General features: G+C 48.3%; 2 protein-coding genes across 3 annotated transcripts in view; one reads left to right on the top strand and one right to left on the bottom strand.

The window, feature by feature from the left end:
- ITGAE (integrin subunit alpha E) overlaps positions 1 to 18,859 on the top strand; it is a 58,052-nt gene that overhangs the window by 31,253 nt on the left and 7,940 nt on the right. The window contains exons 16-27 of the mRNA XM_036451795.2: positions 226 to 356; positions 452 to 582; positions 1,761 to 1,924; positions 3,395 to 3,523; positions 7,279 to 7,349; positions 10,888 to 11,020; positions 12,710 to 12,808; positions 13,302 to 13,381; positions 14,265 to 14,342; positions 14,859 to 14,922; positions 15,004 to 15,111; positions 18,480 to 18,536. Of these exons, the coding sequence (XP_036307688.1) occupies positions 226 to 356; positions 452 to 582; positions 1,761 to 1,924; positions 3,395 to 3,523; positions 7,279 to 7,349; positions 10,888 to 11,020; positions 12,710 to 12,808; positions 13,302 to 13,381; positions 14,265 to 14,342; positions 14,859 to 14,922; positions 15,004 to 15,111; positions 18,480 to 18,536 (1,245 nt within the window). The remainder of the gene's footprint in view (positions 1 to 225; positions 357 to 451; positions 583 to 1,760; positions 1,925 to 3,394; positions 3,524 to 7,278; positions 7,350 to 10,887; positions 11,021 to 12,709; positions 12,809 to 13,301; positions 13,382 to 14,264; positions 14,343 to 14,858; positions 14,923 to 15,003; positions 15,112 to 18,479; positions 18,537 to 18,859) is intronic.
- On the bottom strand, positions 4,829 to 18,752 carry HASPIN (histone H3 associated protein kinase). Of its 2 annotated transcripts, none has more exons than XM_036451798.2 (2): positions 15,955 to 18,752; positions 4,829 to 6,361 (listed from the first exon to the last, which is right to left on the bottom strand). In XM_036451798.2, the coding sequence occupies exons 1-2, from the start codon at positions 18,264 to 18,266 to the stop codon at positions 6,355 to 6,357; spliced, it is 2,319 nt and encodes a 772-aa protein (XP_036307691.1). In that variant the 5' UTR covers positions 18,267 to 18,752; the 3' UTR covers positions 4,829 to 6,354. The 2 variants fall into 2 exon arrangements, with proteins under 2 accessions (XP_036307691.1, XP_036307690.1); XM_036451797.2 differs by having other exon boundaries at positions 4,830 to 6,364.

The following is an 18,859-nucleotide window of genomic DNA, read 5'->3' on the forward strand; positions in this document are numbered from 1 at the left end:
TCCTTAGACCGCCCTGCTCTGCCCACCCACCCCCACTCCCCATCTCCCCTGTTCAGGCCCACACGTCTTCCATTCAGACGCCTCTTCTCTGGGAGACCCTGCCCTGCTCTTCCCAGCTAACTGCGGGCTCCCCTTGAGAGGTGGGGACCGGTGTTGATTTGCTCATTTGAACCAAGTCCGAAGGACTCCCCTTTCCCTCCCCGATGCCTGTCTCTCCCTCCCCAGCACATCCGAGCCGCGGCTGTGGCCCCCGGACTCCGCTACTTCGGCGTGTCTGTGGACGGTGGCCTGGACGTGACCAGCGATGGCCTGGCTGACATCACCGTGGGCAGCCTGGGCCGGGCGGCTGTGCTCCGGTAGGGGTCTGCCCTGCCTCCTGGGGTCCCGAGCCAAGCACCGATACAGAAGACCTGCAGCCACATCTCATGGTCCACTTCGCTGTCTTATTTAGCTCAAGGCCTGTGGTTCGCCTGGAGGTGTCCATGACCTTCACGCCCGAGGCGCTGCCCATCGGCTTCAACAGCAGTGTGCACGTGAGGCTGTGCTTTGACGTCAGCTCTGAGACCACAGCCACCACGTCAGGTAACAGGCAGCCTGGCCGGCCCACGCAGCCGTGGGGTCCTTCCTGGTTGGCTTCGGGGCAGGGGAAGAGGATCGGGTGGGGCTGGGCTCCGGGAGTGACAGGTTCTGGTGTTTGAAAGCCCTCTGTTGGGAGCCTCGCTCCTTGGACGTTAGGTTCTGTTCTGGGTGAAGTGCCCTCGAAAAGGGGGACCTGCTGGGGAGTCCGCACTCCCCAGGGGTGTCTCTGCCCCTGGCCCTGTTGGGAAGAAGGACATTGGGGTCCTTCCTCAGGTGTGAAGGGTTGAGTGTCTGAAAAAGGACTCAGGAAAGGGCGGCCGCTTCTCCATCTCCATCCACAGTGCCTGGGGGTGTGCAGGGGACCCTGAGAGGTGCCCTTCCTCGTTCTCTCTGATTACGTCTTCTCCCTGCCCTCCTCGCTGTCCCCCTGGCCCAGGCAGAGGCCTGGCCGCTCCTCCCACCCCCTCCTGGCACCATTTGGGAGACTGTTTCCAGGAGGCAGAGGGTGGGCCCGGCACTCACAGCCCAGGAACTTCCTGGCACCCCACGAGCCCCCCTCCAGAGCAGCCCATCAGCAACAGTCCCCAAGGTGTCGAGTCTCCGTAGCAATCCCTGAAATGTCTCTCTGGTTCCTGCAAATAAGGAAGCCCTCTCCCGGGTGGGTGGCTTTCCTGCAGGAGGAGGCCATTATCGAATGCGGAGAGGAAATGAAGGGCCTTAGGGGTCCCACTGTGCAGGTGGGACGATTCAGGCCATGGAGCCTGGACGGCTGCTGCTGAGCAGCTGTGTGACACTAGGCAGGTGTCTTTCCCTCTCTGGTCCTGGTTTCTGTTCTGTACAGTAAGGGAGTTGGCCCAGGGAGTCTGTAAGGTGCTTCCAGCTCTGCTGTCCTCAGGTGTTACTCTCCATTCCGTGTTGTTTCCCCTCCTCCTCCTTTTCTCCCTGAATCCCAGCCATGTGCTGCTCTGGGTTTGGGTTGGGACCCTGAGGGACGTTAGCCAGGGGCCAGAAGACATGAGAAAAGTACCTTCGAAGTGAAGAAACTCAGCGTCCAGCCCCAGGGAAGCGCCTGGCAGGGCCACACGCTGGAGAGCTCCCGGGAGCCTCCGGCGGGCTGGGGGTGCTGTGTCTGGGGCTTGCCCCTCCCAGCCTCATCGGGAGGGTCTGGTCTTCACTCCCAGGCCTCAGAGGGACGTCTCTGAACTTCACGTTGGACGTGGATGTGCTGAAGGAGAGGAAGAGGCTCCAGTGTGCGGACCAGAGGGCTTGTCAGAGCTGCCTTCGGGAGTGGAACAGTGGGTCCCCTCTCTGTGAGTCCCGTCTGCTCAGCCCCACCGACGGAGAGGTGAGTGAGGAAAATTCAGAGGGGTCTGTGCAATGATGGGTATGTACCAGTCCATACAAACTAGACAATTAACATAATAGCCCATTGGTGTGGCTCAGTGGTTGAGCATTGACCTATGAATCAGGAGGTCATGGTTAGATTCCCGGTCAGGGCACATGCCCAGGTTGCAGGCTTAATCCCCAGTAGGGGGTGTGCAGGAGGCAGCTGATCAAAGATTCTCTCTTATCATTTATGTTTCTATCCCTCTCTTCCTTTCCCGTCCTCTATGAAATCAATTTTAAAATATTTAAATAAATATTGTATATTAAAAAACTATAAAAGACCAGGAACCACATAATGGCATGGGTGAGGAAGTTAATTATATTAGAAATCCAAATTAATTTGAACACTAACTGTATCTCTGAGCTTCCTAGCATCTGAACAGAAAGTGAAATGTTCTAATTGCTGTTTATTCTTTTCTCTTGTCAGCTGACCTAAGAGTGGGGCTGGCGGTCCTTCTTCAAACCATTATCAGAAAAACTGAATGAGAGAAAGTAGGAATAGAAAGACAAAAGTTATCATTTATGAAGGTTTACACCTAACAAAGGTGTCTACAAATACACACAGAAAACGTATTTGTCAGGACTCAGGCCCTAGAACTTTAAACCTACAAAGGCCATTTATTCCAACAACCTCATACATTATGCTTCTAACTACACATCTGCCCCCACATCTGTTCCAGTTGTTAATAGGATTAAGAAAGAGTTTCCAGTGAGTCTGTGGCTTCTTTAAATAAAAGCATAACTACTCTTTCCACCTGGGATCATGCTCACCTACTCTCCTAGCTCAAAGCTTCTTCCATGGCTCACTCAGAGAGAAGGATGGCTTTTTGTTTTTTCCCCTCTAATATGTCCTTCATGCTGTTTTGTAAATACAGATGTGACCATGAGTCATCCCTCAGTGCCTCCCATTTGCTCTCTGAATAAAATCATCAGGTTTTTAAAGAATATGTTATTTTCTTAAAATATATTTTTATTGGTTTCAGAGAAGGGAGAGGGAGAGATAGAAACATCAATGATGAGAATCATTGATCTGTTGCCTCCTGCACACCTCCCACCAGAGATCAAGCCCTGAGCATGTGACCAGAAATTGAACCGCCACCTTCTGGTTCATAGGTCGATGCTCAACCACTGAGCCACACAGGCTGGGCAAAGTCGTCAGTTTTTAACTCACGATGGCCAGACCCCTTAGGATTGGGGTGGAAACCATAAGGAGCTATGAGATTTGAGAGCAGATCCAGGGATATTTCCAATGCTCCTGGCAGCTTGGTTACATGACAGCTTCCCTTCAGCCTGGCTTGTTTGGAAGAGGCTTAGGACCTCTGGCTCACCACTTGCATGTTTATGTCATGACTACGCCGAATTAAAGGTGTTCTCCTTGTCACCTTCTGCCCCACATCCAACTGCACCTCCGCCTCCCTGGTGGCTGCAGCTCTGCGAAGAGGACTGCTTCTCCAGCATCAGTGTCAAGGTCAGCTACCAACTCCAGCACTCCAAGGACCGGAGGAGCCATCCCCACCCTGTCCTGGACATCTACAGTGAGCCCTCCGCCATCTTCCAGGTGACTCCAGCCACGGCTAGGCCTGGACCCTCCAGGGAACCATCCCCCCCAAAGTACCTGCTCCCCTAACTTCAAAGAATGTTAGAATTGGGAGGGTCTTCAGACAGCATCTGGGCCCCTGACTGCACAAAGGGGCCTCACTGGTGGGTAATCACGCCTCCAAACTACCACCCAAGGCTAGTCCTTCATGTTCACGGAGTGCTTGCTACATGTTTAATGAAGCATTTGAACACACTGCCTGACTTGGCAAGGGTGTCTGATGACCGTGCAGTGGGGGTCCCATGTGGGGGCTGGACTGGAGCCACCCTGTCCTGCTGGCAGAGAGGATGCCCTTTGGCACAGCTGTCTGCCCAGGTCCTGCTCAGGGCCTTCGGGCTGAATGTCTGGCCCACCAAACTTGCCCCCTTCGGGCAGGTAGTGTCACCAGAAACTTTTCTCATTGCTAAGGGAAGTCAGAGGGGGAAAGCAAACAGTCATATTCCCTGACTCTATGATATCTAAGGTGATCTTGCTTGTATCCAGGCTCTGGAATATTCTGTCTACATTTAAAGTGTGGTATGGGGTATAGAAAAATCAGCAGGATCAAAGAAGTGACAATGTGAGCCTTAAAGAGTAAAAATTACAGTTAGTTGGGATGAGTTGAGTCTCCAAAATTTAAACTAAAAAGCCAATACTAGTTCATGCGGGCACAGAAAAGCTCAGTAACATATTTCCTGACTGTCCAATATTTTTTTTACCCAAATGCTCTGTTAATTAGACAAGCTTTTAGCTCCAGTTTTGGTCAATATCTAATGTATTAATCACAAATAGTAAATAAAGCCCTGTCTGGGTAGCTGAGTTGGTTAGAGAGTCATTATGATAGTCCAAGGTTGCAGGTTCGATCCCTGGTCAGGGCATATATAAAACCAACCAATGAATACATAAATAAGAGGAACAACAAATTGATGTCTCTCTCTCCCAAAACACTAAACAAATAGTAAATAGAAATGAGAGCAGCACAATTAGGGTGACTGTTTTCACTGCTCATCTGCCCAGGAAGAGGGAATGAGGGTCCTCCACTAGTATGAACAAAGACTGACATCTTAAATTTTTAGGCAAGAGACTTTATTTTAAATTTATAATAGTATATTTATTTTGTAAGAAATTAAAAATTTTAATATATTTTTATTTATTTCAGAGAGGAAGTGAGAGAGAGAGGGAGAGAGAGAAACATCAATGATGGGAGAGAATCATTCATCGGCCTTCTGCAGGTCCAGTATGTCCTGACCTGAAATCGAACCGTGACCTCCTGGTTCATAGGTTGATGCTCAAGCACTGAGCCACGCCAACCAGGCAAAAGAATTTTTTAAAAATTGGTATTGACAGCAAGTTAGTTGAAAAAAGATTAGGAGAATCTTTTTTAGGAGAATTAATGTAATAAAGTTTTGTCAATAAGCAGATGATCACTAATTATATATATTGTTTAAAAAACTTTATTTTGAAATAGTTGGTTTACTATAAAGTTATAAGCACACTCCAAAATAATCCCTATGCATTCTTTTTTTAAAATATATATATTTTTTATGGATTTCAGAGAGGGAGGGATAGGGAGATAGAAACCTCAATGATGAGAGAGAATCATTGATTAGCTGCCTCCTGCATGCCCCACACTGAAGATCAATCCTGCAACCTGGGCATGTGCCCTGACCAGGAATCAAACCATGACCTCCCGGTTCATAGGTTGATGCTCAACCACTGAGCCATGCTGGCTGGGCTCCCCATGCATTCTTTATCCAGATTTCCAAAACGTTAACATTTATCCATTTTATTATTCACATTGCTTTAGCATTCTTTCTCGATACATGTAGAGTACATATACATATATACAAATTACACACATATACACACATTTATATTTATGAACCATTTTAGAGTTATAGATTTGATGCCTTACTCTCAGTATTCAGTATATATTTCCTAAAAACAAGGACATTCTCTTACAAAACCTCAGTGCAATGATCAAAACCAGGAAATAATAATAAAATACTATTACCTAATTTATTTCAATTTCATCAGTTGTCCTATAAACATCCTTTATTGCAAAAGAAAAAACTTTTCCTGCCAGTCCAGCATCATTTATTGCATTTTGTCATCACTTGTCTTTGGTCTCCTTTAATTTGGAGCAGTTTCTCAGTCTTTCTGTGTTTAATGACTTCAACATTTTCAAAGGATACAGGCCAGTTATTTTGTAGAATGTTTCTCAACTTGAATTTGTCCAGTGTTTCCTCACGATTAGATTGTGTGTCTGGGGAAAAAATATCATAGAAGTGAAGTCGGTCCTTCGAGGTGTCACATCAGGGCACACTGCTTTGCCCATGACTGGTGCTATCTCCCGTTCATGAATACGTATCTTATAGGCGATGCTTGGAGATTATGAATGTATCCTGTTTAACATCCACTCATGATGTTTACCTGCATCAATTATTACTTTGATGGTTTGGCAAAGACATTTTTTATTCCATTGGTAAAATGGATGAGGAGGCGTGATTTGGTATTAGTTTGAGTACACAGATGTTTCCAGAAAATGAGTTCTAGCTAGGAGCTTATAGTTTAACCTTGCTCGCTCTCACTGGCTTTGGGTGAAAGAGAGCAGGCTACCTGTCTATATGAAAAACAAAACTAAAGAAAATCCAAAAAAACTTTGCCCCAAACTTTGCCCCAGTCGGAGTCAAGCTCTGACTTCTGCAAATCGCATCTCCAGTCTGCAGGAAGTGGGAGGCTTCCTTTCTAACTCCGGGCTCCATTCCCGCTTCAGGCCTCGGGCAGAGTCCTTGAGTAAGCTGCTGGTGCGGTCACTGGCTGCTGGGGAGATAAATGCAGAGATTTCCCAGTTAAGAAGCTGGCTGTGTTTCCTTCATAATAAAAATCAACCCACCCCTAGCTGGTTTGGCTCAATGGATAGAGCGTCGGCCTACGAGATGAAGGGGCCCAGATTAGATTCTGGTCAAGGGCATATGCCTAGTTGCAGGCTCCGTTCCCAGTGGGGGGCCTGCCTGTAGGAGGCAGCTGACCAATGATTTTCTCTCATTATTGAGGTTTCTATCTCTTTCCCTCTCCCTTCCTCTCTGAAATTAATAAAACAAGCAAACAAAAACACCCAGATTCTTTAGAAACTTTGATTTTTCAACCTGAATTAGGGCTTTTCAACTTTGACTGGGCCTGTGGCCCCACTGTGACTCTGAATTAGTTTGGTTTAGTGTAGGCACGATTACAAGGAGAATATTTAACCCCCAAAGACTACCCACGGAATCAGAGGGTGTGCAGGACTGGATCCTGACAATAATTGATTAGTATCTTCCATTTGTGCCTCTGCTGTTCCTACCTCTGCTTCAAAGGATTAAGAAAACTTCTTCATGTAGGTTTTCCTCCCCAAAATTTCAAAGTACTCACTGAGTTGTGAGTGTTGGTGCTTAATTCTGGTAATAGAAATGTGACAGGCCCTCCTACCATCCCAGGAAGGTCACCCCATTTTTTACCTTGGCCAGAAGCCTGACTCATGGTATACCTGTGTTGTAGGACCAAGCACACCTCCTACCTGACAGACTGTCACTTGCCATCTGTTACCCAACTGTCCCTCCTACTCCTGCCAGATGAAGAAATGTCAGTCACAGCCATGTGGACACCACCCAGCCTGCCCAGCATGCCCTAAGGAGATCACAGGCAAGCTGCTGGGGCTGCAGCGTCCCTGGGCTAATCCTGCCCTTGTCTCGTTACAGCTGCCCTACGAGAAGGCCTGCAAGAATAAGCTGTTCTGTGTTGCCGAGTTACAGCTGGCCACCACCACTCAGTGAGTCCAATCCAGTCATCAGTTTCTGTAGTAAACTTCCTCCTGACTTACCTGAACCAGCCTCTCATCAGGATCAGTTGCTCATTCCCTCTCCTTCCCCTCATGGCCCACAAAGTGCTTTGCACTTATTATCCACTAGAGGCCTGGTGAATGAAAATCCAGGCACTGGATGGGGGGGTCCCTCAGCCCAGCCTGCCCCTTCTCACAGTCTGAGAACCCTCAGGGGTCTGGAGGCGACCCAGCGATAAGAGGAAGGCGACACCTTTGATGGCAGCACATGCCTCAGCCAGCCCTGGTTACCTGAGCCTTGGGCGGCCCTGGGCAGCTAGGCAGCCAACATCCAAGGCTTGCCTGCGCCTCGGGCGGGCCCTGGGAGGCTGGGGGGCTGAGGGAACTGGGGGACTCTGGAGGCAGGTGCGCAGAGCGCCGCCATCTTGTGGCTGTGGGCACCGCCATCTTTGAGGGCATGGCAGTCATTAGCATATTCCCTCTTTATTAGATAGTCTTGCTTCCCCAGCCATCCCATAAAGGAGGCGACACAGATATCTGCTTTCCCATTTTATAGATTAGAGAGCAGACTCGGTAGTTGGGAGCCTGCATGGGGTCACAGGGGTCATCTGGTAGACTTGAATCCAGGTCTCTGACATCCTGGGCAATGCTATTTTCATAAGCCAGTGTCAAATTACTTAATTCAGTAAATGTTTATGGAGCATCTACTCTGTGCAAAGCACTCCAGGTGCTGCAGATACAGCAGCGAGCAGCACAAAGAGCCCTGCCTTCCTGCTGCTTTTAGGGGGAGAAGATAACAAATGAGTAAATATTATGCTGTCAAGTTTACTATGAAGATAATGCAGGGCAGGTGGGAGGGAGTACGGGTGGAGTGGGGTGGCAGTTTTAAACGAGTGGTCAGGAAAGGGCTGGCTGGGGAGGCATTTTGGTACACGCTGGAGGTAAAGGAAGGAACTATGTGGGTATTGGAAGGAAGATTAAGTGCAAATGCTCTGGATGGTGGGTGGAATGGCCCGGACAGGAGTGGTCGCAGTAGCATGAGGAGGGAGAGGCAATGTGTGGACAGGGAGGGCTGCACAGGCCTTCCATGGGGCTGTTACTGGGAGCTGGAAAGCCAGAGGAATGGATGATCTTTCATTTTTCACCGGGTCATTCTTGCTGCTGTGTTGAAAACAGATTGTAGGAGCAAAGGTGGAAGCAGGGAGCTAGCAGGGGGCTCTTACAATAACTCGGGTGAGAAGGAACGGTGCCTTGGGCAAGGGTGGTAGCAGAGAAGTAAAGCCATAGGATTTGATGACAGATTGAAGGTGGGGAGTGAGGGAAAGAGTGGGGTCTAAGAAATCTTTCAAGGCTTCAGCCTGAGCATCTATCGTAGAACTGTGCTGTCCAATTTTAATTTAAATTAAATTAAAACTTTAGCCCCTCAGTTGTACTGTGCGCATTTCAGGTGTGCAATACCCACATATGGCTATTGATACTGCACAGCACAGCGATAACCACTTCTGTGACCGCAAAGTTCTAGGACAGCAGTGATGCCAACAACTGAAGTGGGGAAGCCTTTGAAAAAATGACTTTGGAAGGCAGGAAGAGGTCACAAGTTCGGTTTGGAACGTATGGTGGTCTTAAATGCCCTCCCGGCTACCAGTGCTGCGTGTGTAACATGGTACCGAAGGCCAGTGCTTCTAGACGTTTGCAAGACTGGTGTTTCAGATGTGCATGGCTCAGCGCTGCCCATCTCAATCGATAAGGATCCAATTCAAGGCTTTTGAGTGCTTTGGAATCCAGCCTAACAAGCAAGCGCAACTGCTTCCAACAGGGAATTAATGAAACCAAGCACTGCCCTCTGGGCCAATCTGTGTGAACTAAGAAACATATAGCACACATAGCTGGCCCTACATCACCCCCTAGTGTACATACATAGCAAGCACTATCTTTTTCTCCCCAAGATTATTGTCAAGGCTAATCTTTAGCATCCAAACACTTCAGTGGTTTTTGACCTTGTGGACATAGATCTCCCAAACAATCTAAGGAAAACTACAGACTCTTCTCCCTAGAAGATCACGTGTGCACACATCCGTGTTTGCATTCGGGGCCTCTGAAACTATCTCTGTTAAAATAGTCTGACAACTCTCAGATCTCTTCCCTGGGTTCTGAAACAGTGCATCCAACTCACATTTCAACACCTCTACCTTGAACACCTCTCATCGTGTCCCAACTCTGTTGACTTCCTCGGCCCTTCCTCTTGTGGTCTCTCCCTCATCAGTCATCCAGGCTGTAACCTTGGAGGTCATCCTTGAGTCCTCTCTCCCCGTGCTCTGTTCACAACTACAGCCTTACCATGTCTGGTTTCTACTCCTTCCCTCCATCTCAACCACTACTGTCTTATTTCAGACATGTGCCATCCCTCAGATGGATCTCCACAGCAGGCTGGCTCTGACCCTCTCTCCCTCCAATCAATCTTTCCTCTTTTCAGCTGTGAGAAAAACAATACAACAAAGCACACGGTTTCTTCCCAGAGCTACATATCCCGTCTTTGACTATGTCAGATGGTGGAAAGTTTTCTTTGTACTGGTGACACATTTTCCTACAGATTTCAATTACTGGTAGTTATTCTGCACTTTGGGGCCCCAATGCACCTCAGCAGACTGAAGGAAGCTCCCACAGAGCCCCAAGCCTTCTCTTCACCTGGTTTAAACCAAAGCCTTTACATTAGAATGGGCTGAATGACTTTGTGGGAGGGAAAGCTAAGGCCAGGAAAGGGGCAGGGATGGAGTCTGTCTCACACACCACTGTTACTCTAGCGTTGAGTAGGGTATCTGGCACAGGGAAGCTACTCCATAAACACACGTGAAATGGATGGATTTGTGTAAGGGAGTGCCTTGTCTACAGTCACAGAGAATTGGTAACAGAAAGAGGATTTAGACCAATTCTCCCAATTCCTTTTTGAGGTTGCTAGACCTTAGGCAAATTAGTGAGCCTCTTTTGGTTTCTGTTTCCTTCTCTAGAAGATGAAGAATAACCATCCTATTTCATAGGATTATTATGAGGATAAATTGAGCATGTGAAGCATTTAGCACAGACCCTGGCGCATGGAAAGGACTAAATAAATGGTAGCCATTATTATTATATCGCACAGCCACTGAGGTGGGTGTGGAGGTCCAGGTGTTTGCTTATGTTAAGGGGGAAGAAAATCTAGGCTAAATGTATACTTTAGGCCAGTGTTTCCCAAAGTGTGGTACTCGTGCCCCCAGGGGTACGGGAAGAGTTTGGTGGGGGTACGTGTTGCACCGGAGTTTGGTGGGAATATGCACTGCACTGTGCTTAGCTGCGCCGAATTCTGCGTTCTCATGAATACGAGGGGTACTCAGCGTTACGAAAATTATAGAAGGGGTACACATATGTCAAAAGTTTGGGAAACACTGCTTTAGGCAATTTATCTAAGAAGTTAGTTGAATGTGCTATTGCATTGCATCGAGGATTTTACAGAATAATAAACTGCTAACGCTTATCTACTTGCTGCCCTGTGCAGGATGGAATTGGTGGTGGGTGTCACAAAGGAGCTGACAATGAACATTAGCCTCACTAATTCTGGGGAAGATTCCTACATGACAAATATGGCTTTGACTTACCCGAGGAACTTACAGTTTAAGAGGATACAAAAGGTAACTATGACAGCAGTTTTGGGAAACATGCCACTTATGGCTTTTCCTCCCTGCATACTCTTTTTTTTTTATGGCAACCTCCAAACTACCTCCAGCCTCATCTTGGTCCCTTCAATAAATGATTTAAATTAATGGGAGTGGCTCAGTGGTTGAGTGTCAACCTATGAACCAGGAGGTCATGGTTCGATTCCCAGTCAGGGCACATGCCCGGGTTGTGGGCCTGATCCCAGTAGAGGGCATGCAGGAGGTGGCCGATCAATGATCCTCTTTCATCACTGATGTTTCTATCTCTCTCTCCCTCTCCCTTCCTCTCTGAAATCAATAAAAATATACTTAAAAATAAATTAACTGGATGAAGCCCCTCCATCCAACTACATGCCATGGAATCCAGTCATGCCATTCTCTGTCTCACAAACCTTCGATGCTGCCATTTTGCCGCACAATCACTCCTCCCTGCCTGCAGCTTTCCCTAACCCAGGTTCTGAGAGAGAAATAATCTCTAATAAATTAGCTAGGACTAAAATGTAAAGTCTGCCCTGCCACTCATCAGCCTGGGATTGCAGACAGGAAGCCAGCTGCAAGATACTAGGAAACGGTATTGTTGCCAAGGACACCCTGCAGCTATAAAGTATCATAACATTGAGCAATTGTGTTCTCTAAAGTCTTTGGAAATCAGAAACTTTGCTGCTTGAAGTTGTATCTGTAATTATGGAACCATCTCAACCTTGCCTGGAGAATCTGTCACTTTGACAAGGAGAAGCAGTCCATATCCTTCTGAGGTACACAGCTGCACATACAGCATTTCTGGACAAAGCTGCCCACATCCATCTGAATAGTCCCCAAGGACATGGGTCCCTGGGTCCACTCTGCAGTGCAAACATGATGCTGGTGACCCTTCTACTCACAGCCCTGATTTTTAACTTATCGAAACACTGCCTCATTTGTATCTCACCTCCACACCACCCTTCCCCGGAGTCCTTCAGTGACTGTCTTTCCCTTTGGTAAGACAGCAGTGAAGTTTCCCTCTATAATGAATCAACAAACCTGGCTTTGTCAGACTATGGTCTGTCCCTGAAGGTCTTAGGCTATTCGGGCTAAGACAACATCCATTATATGGAAAGAATGAAATGACCTCCTAAGCATCCAGAATGGAACTGGTGATGCACCCTCCGTGGGAGAATTTAGAAAATAGTAGTTAAAAAAAGAAGAAAAAAAGTAGTTGCTCAAATCATTCTCTGTATTCAGTGGTCCAGATGAGGAACCAGGATTGAAAAGGGCAGCATGGTGGTGCTGGGCTCAAGCTCGCCTTCCAGTCTATCTCAGTATGTGAAATTTGCAGTGGCCTGAGGCGCAATTCAAATGTCTCCTTCCCTATAAAGACTTTTTGTCCAAGGTGAAATTCATCTTTCTCTGCTGCTGTTCTCTGTACCTCTCTCCCAGAACCACTCCTTAGGCCTTGTATTTAAATTCCTCAACCATCTACCACTGAGCTCTCCTGCCCCGCTTGTTAGTAGGAACTAGTTCCAATTGTGAGGAAGTCAGGGACCAAGTATGATTTGTGTCCTCAGCTCTGGGCAAAGTGTCTTGAATGTGGGGGGAGGGGGGGGAAGCAAATTATGCTAAATTGGTGTGAGAAAACTGCTCTTCTTCTTTTTTGCCTTTTAAGAACAGTCTTTTCTGTGTTAACAGCCTCCTTCCCCAAATATTCAGTGTGATGACCCTAAGCCAGCTGCTTCTATCCTGGTCATGAAGTGCAAGATTGGTCACCCTATACTCAGGAGGGCATCTGTGAGTGTTTTGATTGGCTGACTTGTCTTACTACCCTAGCGTTGGTAACTTCTACTTTTTAGTCTCATTGGAATCTCAGTTGTGGTCCCATGCTTCCTTTCACTGTACAGTCAATCCACAGTGTGCTTACAATTGCCAAGTCCGCTCTGAAAGTAGGGAGAGATGTGTGGGGGAATACAGCCAGACAAATTGTTGGCTCACCACAGAGTGAAACAGCAGGTAGTATGGAAGGGTCATCAGACCCAAAGTTATTAGTCCTGAGCTGAGTGCCTGATTCTTCGTGCTGTAAGAATCTCAGGAATGTGTGCTCAGTTGTAAAGAGGAATAAGAAGGTTACATGGAATAACAAATGTGGAAGCCTGCTATGATACAAAAATGTGAGCAATATAAATTATTTCTCAGGTCTGTCTTATTAGTAGGAAGTAGTTTAAATTGTGAGTGGTATAGAGAAGAATGAAGTGACTTTGTTTTCTCTCTCTTTTTTTCAAAATAGGCAAACTTTTCAGTAGTTTGGCAGCTAGAGGAGAGTGCCTTTCCAGACAGGACAGCTGACATCACGGTGACAGTCACAAAGTAAGTAGTGCCTGTGCCACAGCAGACCCAGGCTGCGCCCTGGAAGAAACCTCCCTCCCACACGCGAGAAAGGAACTTCAGTGAAGCCCAACGAAGGCACCTGTGGCCCGTGTTAGCAAATATTGTATATCTGAAAGTCTTTCATCGACACACAAAGTAGAACCATGGTATAGTCTGGTAAAATGAGCCTTGACTGGAGTTCTAATTCTGGTTCATTTAATTCTGGGGAAGCTTTTGCCTGCAAAACCTCTATGTTTGGGGGTAGGATGGGATACGGTGTTGGGAAAGGGTTCTCAAATAAGGGTGATTCTGCCCCTCAGGGGCAATACCTGAAGATATATATTTTTTAAAAATATATTTTTATTGATTTCACAGAGGAAGGAAGAGGGAGATAGAAACATCAGTGCCGAGAGACTCATTGACTGGCTGTCTCTTGCACGCCCCACACTGGGGACTGAGCCCGTAGCAACTGGGCATGTGCCCTGACCGGGAATTGAACTGTGAGGTCCTGGCTCATAGGTCGATGCTCAACCACTGAGCCATGCCGGCCAGGCTACATAAAGAAATTTAATGTACACGACTTGGGGGGCCTACTGGCATCTAGCAGGTAGAGACCAGGGATGCTGCTAAACATCTTACAATATACAGGACAGCCTCTCACAATGGATTATCTCGCCCAAAATGTTAATATTGTTGAGGTTGAGAAATCCTTCTAAACCACTATTTCTTAAATCTGGACTTCTAGCAACTCTTCTGCACTCTGCTTATTTCCAAGAGTTTTTTCTTATCTGGCCCCTGATAACCTTGGGAAGCAAAGGTATATAATAGAAGCAGCCATATGTACAAAGCAGGTGTGCTGTGCACTAACACTCTTATTTCTCAGTGCCAATGAAAGAAGCTCTCTGGTCAGAAAGACCCACAGACTTCACTTCAGGCATGCCTTCACTGCAGTGCTTCCCAAGTAAGTACCTCCAAGGGGCCAACAGCTGGGGGACAGTTTTGAGCATTCTCTCTTGTGGGTGGAGTTGGTGGGCATCCTGGGTATGGGTACTGCCTTTCGGTGAGCGGAGGCTGCTTAAAACCCAGGCTCCCATCAATCTCTAGGACACTAACAGTTGGTTCCTAGAAACGCACAGTAGTAATCAAAGTGGTAATGTCAACTGGTCTTGCTACAAAAGGGTCCTGACATGATGTTAAAAAGGGAAGGAGTGGGCTGTAGGATTGAAAAGGAAGGAAGGAAGGAGAAAAGTAAGACCACTTTGAAGAATGATATTAGATAAAGAATCAGCCCAAATATATACTATTCAAATATTCTGCCTGCTCCTAACTGCCCTACCACCAATTTATATTTTGATATTTAGCTTTGATTCCTCTTAAGGATCTGGTGCCCTCTGTCCTAGTGTACCCAACTAGTAGCATTCAGGTTCACTTAAAACAAGGGGGCCTTGAGGCCTAACACGTGTCCACTCATTTGCAGACCAGCAGTGATGTACATTAACACAAGCCAGGGGCTTTCTGACCACAAAGAATTCTCCTTCAATGTAAGTGCTTAGCATTTATTATTGCAAAGCTACAAGTGGCAAAGCAACACCAACTCTGACTTCCTACTCTTTACTCTGCAGATCCATGGGGAAAATTTCTTTGGAGCCGAATTCCAGCTGCAAGTCTGTGTTCCAATTAAATTACAAGGGCTCCGGCTTTTAAGAGTGAAGAAGCTGACAAAGACTCAGGTACTTAGAGGCGATTCTTGACTCTATCACAATTGCAACTCTTTTCAGAGTGACTACAGATTCTCAAAGATATAAAAACTAGAGTTCTAGAAAAAGAGTAAATACAAGATTAGTTAACCCAAGAACACATTAGGAGTAAATTATCCAAGTCATGTTCAGAAGGAATATCAACCACCCATCTCTTAAAGCAATATTTACTTCCCTTGATAACAAATAAGCAAAAACTCACAACTTTTTTAGTAGCCATGGAGACATTTATTTTCCTGTTGAAAATTGTTAAATTCTACTTCTCTGTGACTGGTAAATGAGCTTGATAAATATATGGCGTTTCTTGCATGTCTCCCTATAAACTGTCTACCATCTTCCTTTTCTCTCTCCCTCCATTCTGTCTTGGTCTCTGCTTTGCTACAGCCCCTATGCTCTCGGCTGACTCCTGAGCTGTAGCATGGTTCCCAAAGCCAGCCTGCCAATACCTATAGGCTCTGATGAGTAGGACAGCTGAGACCTTGGGCTGAATTTTTTTTTTCCTGAAAATTTCCCCCCTTAGGCTACATAAAGTGTCAAGGCTCAAAATGAAAATATGGAAACTTACAGAATAGACTCTGCTGACAGAAAGAGGGCTTAAAAGTTATAAACACTTGTCCTCGTGTGTAGTTCATTTTAAAGAATGTTTGTCGTCTAAAGATTTCCACAAACATTTCAGTTTCCACTTGGAAACAACTCTTGTTTGAAAAGCTGATTAGAAGAGGAATTTCAGCCTTCCCTGGGGATAGAGATGGAAAACAACACTTTCCAGGCTACTGGCCTCTCCCGCTTTGGGGCGGTCAGGCGCCTGTGACTTACTTAAACAGACTGTGTTGGCAGAGCAGGTCGGTGGCAGAGCTGAAGTTCAGCATTGTCTGATGGAAATGTTCGATGTTTTTCTTTATTTGCTTCAAGGCAGTGGTGTTACATTTCTTCTTGAAGACCATTTCCTTCAGAATCTTATCTGTGAGGTAATGCAGCCAGAGCACATTGCTGTAAGGGTGGTATTCACCCCAGCAGTTGTTGTTCTCCCTCTTCATGAGCCTGTAGATCTCAAACTGGTAGTCACCTTCACCTGTAAAAAGGCCCTCATCCATGGAAATGTCACAGAAAACCACCACCCCATCCCGCTCCAAGCGTGACAGGGTGTAGTCAATGATGTTGACTTGCAGCCCACAGGTGGGGATAGCGCCCGTCTTCCCGCTGAGGGTGTAGTGGACTTCCTTGAGGCTGGTTTTCTTTAAGAGCACGTTCCCCCAGTGTAAGTCTCGGTGCTCAAAGTGCAGCGATGCCTCTGCAACGGCAAGGGATGCGGTGATCTGGTGCAGAATGCTCTTCGCAGTAGCTATGGAGGACAGCGTCTTTTTCCTTTGCTCTAAGTCAATTCCTCCAAATTCAAATTCAAGTATAATGAAGAGCTGGTCTCGGCCGAAAAAGTCAGGCCGGTCATTTGCAGACCCTTTGGTTGAGTGATAGTGATCCCAGGCTCTGAGGAGCAAGGGCGGGTAAGGCCCACGCACACAGTGCACCGAGTTCAGCCCAATAAAGCCTTCCGTGCGGTGGCACACAGCATCAGACAGGAGGCTCAACTCTTTGGAGATGATGATCTCTGGAAGGATTTCCTCAAAAGTTTTCTGCTGGGCTCCATTGACTAAATCCGGCCCTTCAATGGCGATGATTTTTAGGGCTACTGGTGCACAATCATCAACTGTTTGGAACACTTCCCCAAACACTCCTTCCCCGATCTTCTCGCAGCATTCCAGTCTTTCCGTGGAAAGGCAAGAGCTAAAGGGGATAGGACCCTCCTGGTTGCATTCCCTATAAACCTTTTCGGCATCAGATGCCTTTTGGTCTGCGACACGTGGCGTCTTTAAGGGGGTTAGCAAATACATGGAAGAGGAGTGCCAAGGGGATGGAGCACTGCTTGTCTTGTTCAGGACGGGAGAGTTTGGATATTCCGATATGAAGGACCCCGAGGGAGAGCTGGTGGTGGCGCTGTTGCACACGTCTGACACCGCAGTCACGATCTTCTTCTTGTGGAAACTGAAGGAAGCCCTGGCTTTGGTCCAAGAGCAGTCATTCTGTAACTGAGTCAGATCCTGGGCAAGGAATGAATCTTTTCCCATCCTCTGGCCCTTTTTAAACGGGTTGTAAGGGAGGAGAGAGGTTTCTACTGCCTCCTGGTGTTTCCTTTTCTGGCTCGGCCCAGTTCTCTCAGGCCTGTAGGTTTTCCCAGGTCTTTTACGGAGCTTGCAACCACTGGCCTCATATTCTGTCTGGACAGCCCCTGGAGCCCCAGTCTCTTGACAAGAGACCTTGTCTGTGACCCTCTTCTTTCGCATCCTTGATAAACCTGGGTTCTCCAGCCTTTTCCCCATCAGTTCCCTTTCACAGTAGGACTCCCTCCTATCCTTCGCACCTGTCCCAAACTCAGAATCCTCCGGGTTTCCCGAGTCCATAAGGCTAAAGAGAGCTGGCGTGAGGCTTGAACGAGCTTGGCGGGCCAATCTGGTGAGCCTGCCTCGGCCTGTTGCTGCCTCTTGGGAGCAGGAACCAGGTGCCTGGTCCAGAGAGGTGGCATCCAGAGAGACAGAGGGGCCGGTACCTATGACACTGTCTCCGGGCGCTGGGGACCCAGGGCCGGGGCCCGGAGAAGCTGGGGGACTAAACAAGGAGGCACTGGTGCCCAGCTGGCCGCCGTCGCTGGGCTGGCTGCACACACTGAGGTCCGGGCTGAGGCGGCCCGGGCTGCCGCCGGGGAAGGGCGGCGGCGGGCCGAGCGGGCTGCAGGGGGTGCTGCACTTCCGCGGCGGCCGCGCTCGCAGCCTCAGGCGCCTTGGAGTCATGGTCAGGCTCGGCCGGGCCTTGGAGACTCGCCCGCCGGGTCGCCTCCGCCGCCGACCCACCTCGCAGCAGAAGTCGGGGTCATCGGAATCTTCGGAGGCGACGGACGGCGAGGGGTCGTCGCTGCTGGCGTTGCTGCTACTGGTGCTGCTGAAGAAACGCTTTGAGTCTTGAGGCGCGAACCACTGCGCGCCCGCCCGGGCCGCCCGGCCCCGAGGTCCCCGGCCGCCCACAGGCCCGTACGTTCGTAAGAGCCGGTTCCGGGGTCGCGGGGCTAGCTCCGCCATGGCTCTCACCCGCCAAACTGTTCAAATGCAAGCATCGCGAGACTTCTGGAGGACGCTGACGGGAACGCAGACACGCCCACCGGCCGGCCGGCACGTCGGGTCCTAGCGCCCCCCTCTCCTGCGCGCATGCGTATCTCCAGGGGCTCGCGGGTTTGGGCACAGGGTGCTGGACGGCGGCGTCCTCATCCGGCGCGGGGATGGCTCTCGTTTCAGGCTCACACCGTGTGCACCCAGCGTCTGGAGCGCGCTTGTGGGAGCCAGGCGGTCCAGGTGAGCGCGGCGGTCCCACCGGCTAAGCCTAGGGAAGGAGGAGGGTCTGGAGCGGGTGACCAGAAGGGCCCGGATACAGCTTTCCCGAAGTTTCCCCCGAAAGTCCGTGCAGGGCGGCCCCAGCGCCCTCCTTAGTCTCTTCACCGGGTCTTGTGGGCCAAGGTTGCGGCAAGGTTTCCGCTAAGGTGAGCGAGGAAACTGCTCACATCTGTTCTGGGATCTCTTTTTTTTTTTTTTTTTTAATAACATTTTATTGACTTTTTTACATTGAGGAAGGGAAAGAGATAGTTAGAAACATCGATGAGAGAGAAACATCGACCAGC

Source organism: Pipistrellus kuhlii, unplaced genomic scaffold (assembly GCF_014108245.1).
Source record: "Pipistrellus kuhlii isolate mPipKuh1 unplaced genomic scaffold, mPipKuh1.p scaffold_m20_p_23, whole genome shotgun sequence".
Classification (NCBI taxonomy): Eukaryota; Metazoa; Chordata; class Mammalia; order Chiroptera; family Vespertilionidae; genus Pipistrellus; species Pipistrellus kuhlii.